Source organism: Aethalodelphis obliquidens, unplaced genomic scaffold, assembly GCF_003676395.1.
Source record: "Aethalodelphis obliquidens isolate GAN/ISIS:26980383/991018 unplaced genomic scaffold, ASM367639v1 scaffold65, whole genome shotgun sequence".
NCBI lineage: Eukaryota > Metazoa > Chordata > Mammalia > Artiodactyla > Delphinidae > Aethalodelphis > Aethalodelphis obliquidens.
This window is the reverse complement of record NW_020838009.1, coordinates 7,315,197-7,331,161: the sequence shown is the minus strand read 5'-3', so window position 1 is coordinate 7,331,161 and position 15,965 is coordinate 7,315,197. Positions and strand designations below refer to the sequence as shown.

General features: G+C 41.6%; 1 protein-coding gene across 3 annotated transcripts in view; it reads left to right on the top strand.

Moving 5' to 3' along the window:
- EFL1 (elongation factor like GTPase 1) overlaps positions 1 to 15,965 on the top strand; it is a 134,645-nt gene that overhangs the window by 27,664 nt on the left and 91,016 nt on the right. For all 3 annotated transcript variants that reach the window (XR_003429256.1, XM_027089352.1, XM_027089351.1), the window contains 6 exons: positions 1,515 to 1,591; positions 2,328 to 2,464; positions 3,481 to 3,603; positions 7,467 to 7,566; positions 9,471 to 9,622; positions 9,864 to 10,030. Coding sequence is in view for 2 of the 3 variants with exons in the window: in XM_027089352.1 (XP_026945153.1) it covers positions 1,515 to 1,591; positions 2,328 to 2,464; positions 3,481 to 3,603; positions 7,467 to 7,566; positions 9,471 to 9,622; positions 9,864 to 10,030 (756 nt within the window). In the remaining variant the exon portion in view is untranslated. The remainder of the gene's footprint in view (positions 1 to 1,514; positions 1,592 to 2,327; positions 2,465 to 3,480; positions 3,604 to 7,466; positions 7,567 to 9,470; positions 9,623 to 9,863; positions 10,031 to 15,965) is intronic.

Genomic DNA, 15,965 nt, shown 5'->3' with positions numbered 1-15,965 from the left:
AAGAGGAGCAAAAATCTCAGATCCTGTGCATGTGAACTCGAAGACACATATTTTGCATCAGGCATTTGTGTGTCCCCTTCATAAAGAGACATCTCTTTCAGACATCACTGTGTGGCCCACACTTTATCCCTAGTCTCAGCTGAGGCCTTCTCTCATTGAATGTCAGTCACCATGCTTCGCTGATGTGGAGAGGCAGGTGCTCCCTGGAGCACTTCATTCTATCGATTGAGGTGATGTAAGGCTGCTGAATCACATAGCCTCAGAGGATGCTTTTCTTGAAGATTTTTTTTTAAATGTAAAATTCAGGATTTTATAAACTCATTCTCATTGAAGAGCATATATATTCCCTTAAGAAGGTATTTATAAGTATAAATCTATAGGAAAGAAAAGATATCAGAAGCCAGCACTGCTAATGCTGTGGTTTTCATTTCTTTCATTCTTTCTGGATAGATACATACATCCCTCAGTTGAGATACTGCTGTTTATATAATATAGCTGCTTTTCTGCTTGACATCATATTGTGAACATCTTCCGTTGCCATTAAAATCTTTCTATAAACAGTGTATTTAAGAAGGAGCCAGTGTATGAAGTGGGAAAAAGCATGGTTTGAGAATCCAACTCTGTCTGTTTGAATCTCAGCTCCACCACTTACTAGTTCCGTGACATTTGTCTCAGTTTTTTTCATCTGCAAATTGGAGATAGTAATACTTACAGGGTGGTTAGGATAATTATATGAACTATCCAAGAAAAGTCTTTAGAACAGTTCCTGTCACATAAGGACCCTATTACATCATTTACATAATCATTCTACATAAATGTAGAATCTACATAAATCCTGTAAGATTGGACATAGTTTTTATTTCTGTTTCACGAATATTTCGATATTTTAAGTAAAGCTGTGGTGGGCATCTTGATAAATACATTTTTATGTCTTGACAATGAGCTTTTTCTAACCAGGCATTCAAAGGTAATGGCTTAATTTCCCAATACCTTGCCAATAGTTCTTGAGAAAGAGGGTATCAGTTTATATTCCAGCTCTTGTATATTATCCATCTCAAAGTGCTCTTGCTATTATTTTGTACAGTTTGGTAAGAGAAATAATAGGAGTTTTTTTTGTTTTTTTTTAATATCTTCTTCCTTGAAGTTGAACATTTTTCATGTTTAAGAACATTCTTTAGAACAAAGTCCATGGAAATTTTAGAGTGAAGTTTTAGCTCTCAGCTTGGGTATCATGTATTTCTTTGATGGCAGTGAAAGGACAACTGCAGTGATATAGCCCCCAAATGGTCTTGTTTGTGAAGTCCATGGTTCCTGGAGGAAGAGAACAGTGGGTTGTTACTGATTGTGGATTATTGGCTTTTTAGAGCATTCTTATAGCTACTTTCCTCCACTTTTCTGTTGAGTAAATATTTTCTGGTAGAAATGAAACACTGATAATAAAACATGTCAAGAATGAATATGTAAGATACCGATGAAATATTCAGAAATTTAAGCCCATTCATCCTTTTTTACAGGCAAAAGGAAAGAAACCTTTATTTGTACAGTTGATCCTGGAAAATATATGGAGTTTGTATGATGCTGTCTTGAAAAAGTAAGGCTGTTATAAATTGTTACATAAATTGGGCAGTATAATTTGCCTCACTTTTCAGTTTGATGAGTCACACTTCAGAAAGCTGAGATAGACTGAAAAAATGAACAGAGCCTTTACAGAGGAGTTGATTACAGGGCTTGGAAACAATTTAAAGGAGTATGTGTAACCCAAGTAAAGGGTGACAGGAGGGAGAGAACAGCCATATTTTATAGAGTGCTGAGGTGAAGAGATATAAAGGATGGAAAGAAACATTAGACTTTTGTTTATACAAACTCAGTTTAAAATAAAATAGTAATTGTAGTAGAAAAGGTGCTTGATATCAAGGATCACTAATGGGGCACTTGGGGGAAAAACTTGCCTGATACAAGTGGAAAAGAATGTTTGCTTCAGTACATTTCTAAGTTGTTCCAGAGGTGGAATAATGATTTTTTAGTATTTATTTATACAGTTGCTTTACCAGTTGACATAGCTTTTTTAGGGAGATTGTGGAATGGTGCTTCATGGGACGTTTTAAAGAAAAGTTCATTTGGAAGTGTATGGGTAAAGGTTGAGCAGTTTTCTCCTGTGGCAGGAGCCCCTTCAAGCATTTTTATTTTTTTGTAGTAAAAGTAATACATTAGGAATACATGTGTCAAACAATGTTGAGTCCCTTTTCCTCACTGCTTCTTTGTGTCTTTATGTGATCTTTCTCTCTCCTCACCCCTCACCCCCCACCCATCCTGTACGTTTACTATAGGGACAAAGAAAAAATTGATAAAATCGTGACTTCTTTAGGATTAAAAATTGGAGCCCGAGAGGCACGGCATTCAGACCCTAAAGTTCAGATCAATGCTATTTGCAGTCAGTGGCTTCCCATATCTCAGGCTGTTCTTGGTATCCTTTATTTTAATGGTTTTTAATGAAATCATAGATATGACTAAACAAGAAAAACCAGTGTGTTATTGGCAATCTGGAAATCCTCTGAAAATAACGCACTTCCATCCAAAGTCTTCTGGGGTTATTTAAGGTTCCACCATGAAACTGTATTAAGTACTTTAAAAATGAATATATTAATATTAACTAGGACTAATACTAATATCAACCTGAATGTTCTTAAAAAATGTTTTTAGTTTTTGTTTAGTAATCTGTAAAATAAAAACTTTTAGACTAAGATTTACATATAAGTAGATAATTTAGATGTTTGTGTTAGGATCACTGGTTCATTTTATTTATTTATTTTTGAATTTTATTTTATTTATTTTTTTATACAGCACTGGTTCATTTTAGACCCATATTTTCGTTAGCTTGTTGATACTTCCTCTCACATTAGTGATTCCAAAAAGACTTGATTTTAAATGGCTTACATTAACTTAAGTGATTTTATAGATGAATTTAGAGTATCTTCTCTTCCTTGACCTGTGTGTACTCAGCCGTACCCCTGCAGTGGGCTGGGGGTGCAGTGTCCTGGGAGTGAACCAGCAGTGGATCTCAGAGCTGTGATAGACACATACCCCTACAGTGACACTCGCTCTGGTGGGGGACCTTCTTGTATCATAGCTTGTGGCTGATGGTTGTTTTATACCAGTTTATGAAACCACATAAAATATTTTGAGGACTTAAAAGGTCACAGTTAGCCGTGCTCCTAAGTTCTGTTGTCCTTCCTCACTTGTTCCATAGGATGTCAGTGTTAGAATATCTATCATGAGGATCCTTTCTGGGCTCTAGAGTGTCCATGAACTCCCTGAAATTGTATCCATATTTTGAGATGTGATATATGGTGTAGTGCTGCCTTATAGCCCAGGCATCTTATAGACATACGTTGTTACCTCAGTATTTAGTGCATACTGTGACTCTCTGCCATGGTGGAGGGCACTTGCTCAAGGTTTTGAGTCCTTAACAGCAGACTTCAGCTATGGTGTGTCAGAAACTTCCTAGTCCCCTTGATATTACAGCCGAGAGAGTGGAGAAACTGATGTGCGCAGGATCGCAAACATTTGATTCTCTTCCACCGGAAACCCAGGCACTGAAAGCAGGTGAGGTAAAGATGAACACAGCAGGTAACATATTTTTGAGTCCTAAGTCCAGACTACTCTAGACCAGTTTGCTAAATGCTAGTTTGCTAAATGGCCAATTCCACAGACAAACAATTTCACAAACATTTCACCAGTTGCCTTTTGTTTTCTAACATTTCAGTTTTGCTAGAGCCATTTTGCTCTGCCAGTGGAGTGGGGATACCAGAGGCTCTGAGACCGCTACCTTTTGCCCTGATCACATTTCATAATCTTATAATCATGCTGTATTCCATCCTCCTAAATAGCCAGGAATGTGTTCCTAAAGTGCCACAGCACCACCATGGCTGTGTCCCCAGGGACTGTGGAAAAGTGATTTCAGGGGCTGTGCTGCTCTTTTTTTTTTTTTCTTTTGCGGTACGCGGGCCTCTCACCGTTGTGGCCTCTCCCGTTGCGGAGCACAGGCTCCGGACGCGCAGGCTCAGCGGCCATGGCTCACGGGCCCAGCTGCTCCGCGGCATGTGGGATCTGCCGTGTCCCCTGCATCGGCAGGCGGACTCTCAACCACTGCGCCACCAGGGAAGCCCAGTGCTGCTCTTTTGAAGCCCCGTATATGCGCTCCCCAGGAGAGGGATCCTCCCGTTCCAGGCTCCGTGTGGCTCCATGAAATTCATGTGTATGTACTCACTTTCTCCTATCCTTTTTCTCCCAATCTACTGACTTTGTAGCCCGTGCCCCCCAAGTCACTGCTGTTCTCAGGGCCACTGTTGACTGTCCTTTGTTATACCTTTCAGCCAGTTCTCAATCCTCATCTGACTAGATCCGTCACTACCATTTGACATGGTCGATCACTCCTTCCTCCTTGAGTCATTTTTTTCCTTGACTTCTAGGCTTCCACATACTCCTACTTTCTCCCTGTCTCCCTGGCTATTTATTCTTTTTTCTTTTTTTTTTAAAAAAAACAGAAAAATCAAACAAAAGTTTAATAACATATATACATGGGACAGACCCAGGAAAACAGAATAACTGACTGAAACCCTCACCTTAAATACTGAGTGGTTTAGGACTTCAAAGGGGAGGAAGGCAATTCACATGAAGATGGAAAAGCAAAAGTTTGGTTGAAAAAAATGTTTGCTGGGCTGTGCAGAGACTCTGGGACACAGAGTGGACTCTGATCTCTAGGTCCTTCCAGTTTTCCCCACCACACCTGCCCCATATTCTTTGCAGTGATAGCTGCATGTTCTTTTCTGGTGATAGCTCTATTCCGGGACCAGGTCCTTTATCTAAATTCTTTAGGCAGCTAAGGGGACATAAAAAGAAAGACTTCCTGAGTCTTCTGCTTCTTAAAAATAATCAGCCTAAATTAATCCTCATGCCAGAGAAACACATTCTGGGGTGGCAAATTTTGCTCTTCAACAGTTCTCCCTTTGAAACGTCTTCAAGGAGTGTCACAGTCCAGAAGCTGAGTTCGTAGATTGTTCCATCTCATTAAACCAGTCTCAGTCCTGACAGTAAGTCTGTCTAGTTAAATTCATTTCTGGAGGCAGTGATGCAGGTGGGCTCTCAAAGTTAGGCTTATAAGGTGCAAGCAATCGGGTCTTATAAGAGGCATTTCTATGGAGACAGAAGAAAAAGGTTAATGGTTGGAGCAAATTACAAACCAACTTCTGAACCTAGGAGGCAGCCAGTCAAGATTTCTAGATGTCAGAGTCAAGTATCATCTGCATTGTGAAATGTCGTTGATGATGTCTTTGAGTGTTCAGGTAAACTTCCTGAGCGGCTTACACAGCAGCGGGCCTGAAGATTGTCTAAACATGGGATGTTGTGTGGTGGTCTCTCTCAAGTGTATTGCAGGTTGTTCAGCTTCAGTTTGCAGGGCTTCAGGAAAGGGGCAGCTTTGGTTCTCAGTGATTCCGAATCAAAAGTGGGAGAAAAATTGGAAATGTGACTTTGGAGAGTTGTAGCCAAATATTTGAGGAAACTAGAAGAATTCAGGATCCAGTCCAGTTTACCAGTAGAAAAACAAAACCTCGAAGATGATAACAGAACTAAAATCGAATATCCACAAGTGTGTATTATAGTTTCTATTGAAACATAATTTTTTTTTCTCTGAAATCACCCTCATTTCTACCCAAGATAGCCAAATTAAGACTAATTTGTTTGCAAAGTAAGTTTAGTTTCATTAAACTTGGCCTGATTATTTTTATAGGTCCAGCAAGAATAGCAGCTGACCATATAGGCTCTTTTAAATCTGCTTTGCTGGAACTTTTCATAAGGAATTTCCAGATTAAACTTCTAATAGTCTCTTGAGGTTCCGGACGTGCAGGCTCAGCGGCCATGGCTCACGGGCCCAGCTGCTCCGCGGCATGTGGGATCTTCCTGGACCGGGGCACGAACCCGTGTCCCCTGCATCAACAGGCGGACTCTCAACCACTGCGCCACCAGGGAAGCCCTGGCTGTTTATTCTTAATCTCTTTTTCCAGTTCCTCTCCATCCCCCTGACTTTTTAACTGTGGGATACTCCAAAGCAAGTCTTAGTCTTTGGACCTCATCTGTTTTCTACCTGCTGATCTTGTCCAGTCTCAAGGCTTTACATGACAACGGCATGCTCTTAATTCCCACATTTATCTCATGCCCCTGCATCGAGTCCATCTGCAAATCCTGTTTACTCTTCCTTTGAAATATATCCAGAACAACTACTTTTCAACATTTCCACTTCTGCCTCCCTGGGTCCTCCCTGGACCATGATCTCTCATCTGGTTATTACAATAGCTTTCCAGCTGGTATCCCTGCTGCTGTTCTTGATAGCCTTTCGTGTTTTCTCAACACTGCAGCCAGGGTGATCCTGTTAAAAATTGAAGTCAGGACGTGTCACTTTGTTCCTCACAGCCTTTCAAAGACTTGAAAGGCAAGTCTGGCAAGACTTCTGATAGATATTTAATTCTTGCTTCCTTTATTCCTTATTTGAATTTTGTTTTTGTTTTTGTTTTTTCTCTGCGTGGGCCTCTTACTGTTGTGGCCTCTCCTGTTGCGGAGCACAGGCTCTGGACGCGCAGGCTCAGTGGCCATGGCCCACGGACCCAGCCGCTTCGCGGCATGTGGGATCCTCCCGGACTGGGGCACGAACCCGTGTCCCCTGCATCGTCAGGCAGACTTCCAACAACTGCACCACCAGGGAAGCCCCCTTATTTGAATTTTACTGTTGAATTCTTTATGTGTGAATTATTTTGATGTGGCGTGATTTTTTAAAAAATTACTAACCGATGGTTTTTTATCTTAACCAATGGTTTTTTTATGTAGGTTAAGAAAAATGTCAATATGGTGATAGGAAATTGTGTTAAAATTTATAGATTTAGGGGAAATTGACATCTTTATAGTATTGAATCTTAATTCATTTCTAAGGTTTTTGGTTATTATCATGATAAGATATTTTTGTCTGTTTTATTTTCTAACTTGTTTTTGTGAGGGATTGGAAAAGCTACTGGTTTTTATGTATTTTATTAGTAAGCTACCTATTGACTATTGACCTTTGGTAAAATTTCTCAGTTCTATCCCTTCTCCACAGGAAACATTTCTGAGGGCTTATGGTGGGTGGTTAAGCCCATTTCCTAGCTTTAGTTCTATGTGGGAGTTCCTCCAGCCCTTCTCCCACCCTATCAGTTTTGCTTTTCTTTCCTCATTTCTGCCAGTTCTCTTGCTCTTGCTCTACTATTTTTCTAGCAATTTTATACTTTTCCAGATGCAGTTTTTATCATAGTGGTAAAAGATTATAGGTTGCTTATGTATTTAGATGATGCCGTGTTCTAAACTTCGTAATTGTTCTCAGAAGAATCTGGCTCTTTAATAATGGGAAAAAACAGTAACAGTTTTATTTCCTGTCTCTTTAGCTTTTATGAAATGTGGAAGCGAAGACACTGCTCCGGTTATTATCTTTGTTTCCAAAATGTTTGCAGTTGATGCTAAGGCTTTGCCTCAGAATAAGCAAAGGTAAGGATAAAGGCAAAGTTGGGCTGGGCCAGGGAAGTGGTGTAGGTTTGACGGGGCTGCAGTGAGGGTGTGGGTGGGAAGGTGCAGATAATGCTTTCTCTCCTCAGCCTGGAATTCATACGCCGCAGCCCCTGCGGGAACATAAAATTTGCAGGGTACTTTATCTTTTTGTGATACCTCTGTGGGAGATGGTGGTTGAAATCAGCTCTGGGACTGTTGATTTGAATTCATGTCAGTTTGAAGAGCAGTAAGAGTAGTGGTAGCCACAGTTAACTTTTATTGAACATCAGGCAGGGTCTAATCTGAGCCTGTCTTGTCTGCCCCAGTAGAGATTGTTGGATGGGTGAGTATCTCTGCTGATCTTCGTGTGTATTGTGCGTGTGTGGAGGGAGATGGCTCATTTCTCAAGTTTGCAGAGTCTTGGAGGATCTATTCTACATCGTATGAGGTGGTCATGTGTCTTCCCCTCCTTCCCACCTGCACTGCCCCCCACCCCTCACTAGTATAAATGATTAGATCCCGATCATTTCTTGTGAAAGTTATTGCAGCAGTCTCCTAGCTGGTTCCCCTGCCCCAGTATCTAACTCTGCCAGTCCATTTGCCATCCTTCCTTCAGTATGATTTTGGTGTCTGGAATGAAAAGATTCACTCGATATAGGAGCTTGGAAGCTCCTCTTCTGTGCTATCCACAGCTACTCTGGAGGCATTCTGTGTAACAATTTTTCAAGTAACCTGAGAGAACGGATATAAATATTACTTCTGAAGAAGTGCTGTCATACTTCTCAAAGGTCGCGCTCTCATTTTTTTGTGTCTTACGGCACAGCCCTACCACCTGCATTGGGATGGGTCTGACTAGAAGGGGCCGACTCCTAGAACTGAATTCTTCGATTTCGAGGGGCAGGTGCTAAGGGACTAGCATTGGTGTCCAGCCCTAGTGGGAGGTCTTGTCTAGCAGGCAGGTGTCTGAAGAGGATAGCAGTGGACAGTCAGTGACTTAAGCGTTCACCTCCCAGGGTAGCCCACACAAAGTAAAAAGGGGTTTTAGGGTACCTGACATCAGGATCTCTTAAGAGCATGTGGCCATGCACAGTGGACAGTGCACTCTCAGAATGGCCATCTGAATGGATTCTAGTGCTTAAGGAGAGAGAAGGGGAATGGGGAATGGCAGGTTGGGAGACGCGATTATCAGCCAGGTGTCAAGTCAGAGACCAGGGGGTGAAGCAGGAATCATAAAATCACAGTGGGGGACAGCAGGGGAGGCAGGCACAAAGTGACAGGATCAAGCAACGTGACCCACCCCCCAGATGAACCCCCCAGCAGACAGCCAGACACACCCACGCACTGCCTTTTCTCTGGTGGTACTTGGGTCTAACACAATGACTGATAATCACTATTTGACCTCATCCTGATGAGTTGCCAGCATTCAGCCTGACCCTTCTTCTTGGACCCCAATTCTCCATGAAGATATATTTTTGTACTTGAGGAGAAAACCTCAGTTTCTCATTGAAGTCTTATGCTTGTCTCTCTACAGGGGTATTCTGAGCCCCGGTGTCTGTTACTCACACCCTTCCTTTTCCTGTCCTTTGCCTTATTGAGGAGGAACATCGGTACCTAAGAAAGCTTCCGTGCTGTTGTGTGTGGCTCTGTGTGGGGACGTGGGCTCTCGCATGTCAGTTCATAAGCTCAGACTAGCTGAGGATGCAGCATTCTCAGAGAAAGCCCGATAGGCCTTCTCTCCTCTTGCTGCAGTGAGGGAGAGAACTTGGAGAAACCTTCCGCCCAGAAGGGACTGGGAACCAACCGTCATCTTCTCCAACCACGTGAATACTTGCTGTTTCTCTACTTGAAGAGACTGAGAGATGCTTGATGTTGCCAGGTGTTAACGTGTCTGTGGTATCCTGTAGACCTCTCACTCAGGAGGAGATTGCCGAGAGGCATGAGCGTGCAAGACGAAGGCACGCGGAGAAGCTGGCAGCCGCGCAGGGCCAAGCACCCTTGGAGCCCACCCAGGACGGGAGTGCCCTTGAAACGAGTCCACAGGGAGAAGAGCTGAAAGGTATAGCTTTCCTAAATAGGCTTTGGTGAGCCGGGATTTTTACTTAACTTGGGACACTCATCCTTTAGCTCTTGGGCTTTTTAACTTTAAAGGTAGCTTTTATCAGTATACTTTCATTCTTGGCGTTTCCTTGCTGAAACTGGGCTGAATATAGCATATTCCCTGTTCCCTCTGAGTTTCTCAGCAGTCCCTGGATTGGAGAGAGCATTCCTGGCACTCATTATCCTTTGGCTTCTGGCAGGTGATGAGCAAGAGGTGGAGAGTGAGACCCCTAAACCTGTGCCCCAGGAAGGAAATGACCGAGAACCTTTTATTGCATTTGCTCGAGTATTCAGTGGCGTGGCTCGAAGAGGAAAGAAAATTTTCGTCTTGGGGCCCAAATACAGTCCTCTTGAGTTTTTGCAGCGGGTAAGAATTGGAAGTAAAACGTTAGTTTATTGTTTCAGGGTTGTGATACTTTGTCAGATTGGTTGAGATTGGTGATTACCTTATTAGTAGATTTATTTTGTCTCTAGAAAGGCACATTCAGGTGAATCCATGTACTTCCTCTTGTGTTAATTCAGTAACATTTGGTAAATCTGTCTCGCTTAGTAGCATTTAGGAAATTAAACCAGTATGTGAACCAAGTTTTCAAACCTTATTTAGTTAATTATAAGGCTTTTCTGCTCAAGGCTAGAGGAAGGAACTGGTAAGAACAGATGTCATGTTGGAGCCAGGTCAATAGCAGATGTTCAAGAAATATAAAGATCCAAAAACTAGGTGGTACAGGCCAAAGGCATGGGCAGTGAGCAGGTGATAAGCAACAGTTTCTTGGCAGGCAGATCCCAGAAATTGATCAGGAGGGTCTGAAAGTCAGTGAACAGCCAGCATCTAAATATGTCTGAGCCAAAGGGCAAGTAAGAAACCACAAGCTAGAGCCGTCAGAACATTTTTGGACATAAACAAGGTATATGTGTAGTAAATAAATGATAAAGGTCATAGGATGAATGCCAGAGGTCCAGGGAGCCAGTCAGGATCAGCAAGAAGCAGTAAGTTAGGAGCTTCTAAGACATGCAGCGTCACGAGCAGAAAAGCACGTGCTCCTCTCCTTGTAGGTTAACCAGGGGAGCTGCTGTATGAATGAGAGGGAGGTGGCAGTTGACGGAAGTCTGTGCCGTCAGCTGCCTTGCTTTGAATGCTAATTCCATCAGTTTTAGCAGTCTGATCCTTGGACATTGCAGTGCTGAGTGGTGGCTAAGCAGCTCGTGCTAGTCTGTAACACATTTGGATTTAGCAAGAAGGAGCGCAGCAGTTGGTGTGTATAGGGTTAGGTTTTATGGGAGGGAGAAAGTGCTGTGATGGCATGTATAAAAATCCATCGATGATCATCTTACCATCTTGGTTTACACATAATTGATAGTTTGTTATTTATCAGAAAGGGTGCTCTTGGTTAATTTTTTTCCTTTTTTACTCTCTAAACTGTCAAGAGGAGTAAGAAATTGTTATTTAGTGGAACACTGATTTATTGGGCATTAGAAACTCCACGAGCACTCCAGTTTGTCTTCTGTACGTAGTGTATCTTTGCTCTTGTGGGGCTCAGGATTGAAATCAACTGCTTATGTGTCAGATGACTAAAGCAGGAATGATAAAATGAATTGACAGCACGAATGACTCCTTATTTCAGTAATTGGATCCCCGTAAAACCTAATTTCAGCTACCTAAAAAAAAAAAAGTGAATATTTCAGACATATCCCTTCCTGGAATTTTGTGTTTATCCTTTGTATTATTTTTTTCTATCGCTGCATGTTACAGATGACCACAAATTCAGCAGCTTAAAACAATACATGTTTTCTCATCTCACAGTTTTGTTTTCGTTTTTTAATTGGTCCTGCCTTCCAGTGCAGCCCAGAGCAAAGCCACTCTGCCTTATCAAGCACACACTCTGTGTACTTTACTTAATCCTTACCACCATCATCACTCAACCATCCTGCCATGAGTTTAGTATTATTTTACTATTTTCTTTTTACAAATGAGAAACCGGAGACTCAAAGAGTTTAAAAAACTTGCCCAAAGTCACACAGCTAGGAAGTGGTGGGTCAGGGCTTTGAATTCATATCTGTATGGCCCCCAAAGCCTGTGCTTTTTCCACTACACCAGTGGTTCTCAAAGTGTGATCCCAAGACAAGACCAGCAGTACCGGCATCTCCTGTGAAATTGTTAGAAGTGCAGATTCTCAGGCGCTGCTCCAGATCTACTGAAGAAGGCATTCTGGGGGGTTAGACCCAGGAATCTGTTTTAATAATCCTTCCTGGTGATTTCCTTGCCTGTTCAAGTTTCAGAACCACTGCCTACCATTCTGCTTCCCCACTGGCTGCTGCTTCTGTTCACATCTGACCAAGAATTTATAGGTGACTTCTCTAGGGCTAGACATTACTATGTCTCTGGAGCAGAATGTGCTGTGCACACACACCCTTCCCCCAAACACATACACACACGTACTCGGTAACCACAGTCTTTTTTCCCTTTTTTTTTTTTTTTTTTGCGGTACATGGGCCTCTCACCGTTGTGGCCTCTCCCGTTGCGGAGCACAGGCTCCGGACACACAGGCTCAGTGGCCATGGCTCATGGGCCCAGCCGCTCCGCGGCATGTGGGATCTTCCCGGACCGGGGCACGAACCCGCGTCCCCTGCATTGTCATGCGGACGCTCAACCACTGCGCTACCAGGGAAGCCCCAGAGTCATTTTTAAAACTGCAGATATGATGTATCCCTTTCCTACTTAAAGTTCTTCAGTGTCTCCCCAATGCACTAAGGAGAAAGCCCAAACTCCTCAGTGTGGCTTTTGTGTGATGTATCCCTTACCTGTTTTCCAGCCTCCTGTCTACACAGACCTATTCATGTTTGCTACTCACATGAACTAGAAATGTTGTCATCACCTGGGAGCTTGTTAGAAATACAGAATCTCAGGCCCCACCCCAGAACTGCTGAATCAGACTCTGCATTTTTTTTTTAAACATCAACCTTAAGTTTATTTCTTTTTGAATTTTATCTATTTTTTTATACAGCAGGTTCTTATTAGTTATCCATTTTATACTTATTAGTGTATACATGTCAATCCCAATCTCCCAATTCATCCCACCACCCCCACCCCCACCCCCCCCAGCCACTTTGTCCCCCTTGGTGTCCATACATCTCTACATCTGTGTCTCTATTTCTGCCCTGCAAACCATTTCATCTGTACCATTTTTCTAGGTTCCACATATATGCTTTAATATACGATATTTGTTTTTCGGTTTGACTTACTTCACTCTGTATGACAGTCACTAGATTCATCCACGTCTCTACAGATGACCCAGTTTCATTCCTTTTTATGGCGAGTAATATTTCATTGTGTATATGTACCACTTCTTTATCCATTCATCTGTCGATGGGCATTTAGGTTGCCTCCATGACCTGGCTATTGTAAATAGTGCTGCAATGAATATTGGGGTGCATGCGTGGTTTTGAATTATGGTTTTATCTGGGTATATGCGCAGTAGTGGGATCGCTGGGACATATGGTAATTCTGTTCTGAGTTTTTAAGGAACCTCTATACTGTTCTCCATAGTGGCTGTATCAATTTACATTCCCACCAACAGTGCAAGAGGGTTCCCTTTTCTCCACACCTTCTCCAGCATTTGTTGTTTGTAGATTTTCTAATGATGGCCATTCTGATCGGTGTGAGGTGATACCTCATTGTAGTTTTGATTTGCATTTCTCTAATAATCAGTGATGTTGAGCAGCTTTTCATGTGCTTCTTGACCATCTGTATGTCTTCTTTGGAGAACTGTCTATTTAGGTCTTCTGCCCATTTTTGGATTGGGTTGTTTGCTTTTTTAATATTGAGCTGCATGAGCTGTTTATATATTTTGGAGATTAATCCTTTGTCTGTTGATTCGTTTGCAAATATTTTCTCCCATTCTGAGGGTTGTCTTTTCATCTTGTTTGTAGTTTCCTTTGCTTTGCAAAAGCTGTTAATTTTCATTAGGTCCCATTTGTTTATTTTTGTTTTTATTTCCATTACTCTAGGAGGTGGATCAAAAAAGATCTTGCTGTGATTTATGTCAAAGAGTGTTCTTCCTATGTTTTCCTCTAAGAGTTTTAGAGTGTCTGGTCTTACGGTTAGGTCTCTAATCCATTTTGAGTCTATTTTTGTGTATGGTGTTAGGGAGTGTTCTTTTACTTTCTTTTGAGTCTATTTTTGTGTATGGTGTTAGGGAGTGTTCTACTTTCATTCTTTTACATGTAGCTGTCCAGTTTTCCCAGCACCACTTATTGAAGAGACTGTCTTTTCTCCATTGTATATCCTTGCCTCGTTTGTCATAGATTAGTTGACCATAGGTGCGTGGGTTTATCTCTGGGCTTTCTGTCCTGTTCCATTGATCTATATTTCTGGTTTTGTGCCAGTACCACATTGTCTTGATTACTGTAGCTTTGTAGTATAGTCTGAATTCAGGGAATCTGATTCCTCCATCTCTGTTTTTTCCCTCAAGACTACTTTGGCTATTTGGGGTCTTTTGTGTCTCCATACAAATTTTAAGACTGTTTGTTCTAGTTCTGTAAAAAATGCCATTGGTCATTTGATAGGGATTGCATTGAATCTGTAGATTGCTTTGGGTAGTATAGTCATTTTCAAAATATTGATTCTTCCAATCCAAGAATATGGTATATCTCTCCATCTGTTGGTATCATCTTTAATTTCTTTCATCAGTGTCTTATAGTTTTCTGCATACAGGTCTTTTGTCTCCCTAGGTAGGTTTATTCCTAGGTATTTTATTCTAGGAATGCAAGAGATTTCTGTGCATTAATTTTGTATCCTGCAACTTTACCAAATTCGCTGATTAGCTCTAGTAGTTTTCTGGTGGCATCTTTAGGATTCTCTATGTATAGTATCATGTCATCTGCAAACAGTGACAGTTTTACTTCTTTTCCAATTTGTACTCCTTTTATTTCTTCTTCTCTGATTGCCATGGGTAGGACTTCCAAAACGAATAATAGTGGCGAGAGTGAAATCCTTGTCTTGTTCCTGATCTTAGAGGAAATGCTTTCAGTTTTTCACCATTGAGAATGATGTTTGCTGTGGGTTTGTCGTATATGGCCTTTATTATGTTGAGGTAGGTTCCCTCTATGCCCACTTTCTGGAGAGTTTTTATCATAAATGCATGGTGAATTTTATCAGAAGCTTTTCTGCATCTATTGAGATGATCACATGGTTTTTAAGATATTGTTAAAGATGGTGTATCACATTGATTGATTTGTGTGTATTGAAAAATCCTTGCATCCCTGGGATCAATCCCACTTGATCATGGTGTATGATCCTTTTAATGTGTTGTTGCATTCTGTCTGCTCGTATTTTGTTGAGAAGTTTTACATCTATATTCATCAGTGATATTGGTCTGTAATTTTCTTTTTTTGTAGTATCTTTGTCTGGTTTTGGTATCAGGGTGATGGTGGCCTCCTAGAATGAGTTTGGGAGTGTTCCTTCCTCTGCAATTTTTTGGAAGAGTTTGAGAAGGATGGGTGTTAGATTGTCGCTAAATGTTTGATAGAATTCACCTGTGAAGCCATCTGGTCCTGGACATTTGTTTGTTGGAAGATTTTTTTTTTTTTTTTTTTGTGGTACGCGGGCCTCTCACTGCTGTGGCCTCTCCCGTTGCGGAGCACAGACTCCGGACGTGCAGGCTCAGCGGCCATGGCTCACGGGCCCAGCCGCTCCACGGCACGTGGGATCCTCCCGGACTGGGGCAGGAACCCATGTCCCCTGCATCGGCAAGCAGACTCTCAACCACTGCGCCACCAGGGAAGCCCTGTTGGAAGATTTTTAATCACAGTTTTAATTTCATTGCTTGTGATTGGTCTGTTCATATTTTCTATTTCTTTCTGGTTCAGTCTTCAAAGGTTATAGCTTTCTAAGAATTTGTCCATTTCTTCCAGGTTGTCCATTTTATTGGCAAACAGTTGCTCCTAGTAGTCTCTTAGGATGCTTTATATTTCTGCAGTGTCTGTTGTAACTTCTCCTTTTTAATTTCTAATTTTATTGATTTTAGTCCTCTCCCTCTTTTTCTTGATGAGTCTGGCTAATGGTTTATCAATTTTGTTTATCTTCTCAAAGAACCAGCTTTTAGTTCTATTGATCTTTGCTATTGTTTTCTTTGTTTCTATTTCATTTATTTCTGCTCTGATCTTTATGATTTCTTTCCTTCTGCTAACTTTGGGTTTTGTTTGTTCTTCTTTCTCTAGTTCCTTTAGGTATCAGGTTAGATTGTTTACTTGAGAATTTTCTAGTTTCTTGAGGTAGGCTTGTATAGCTATAAACTTCCCTCTTA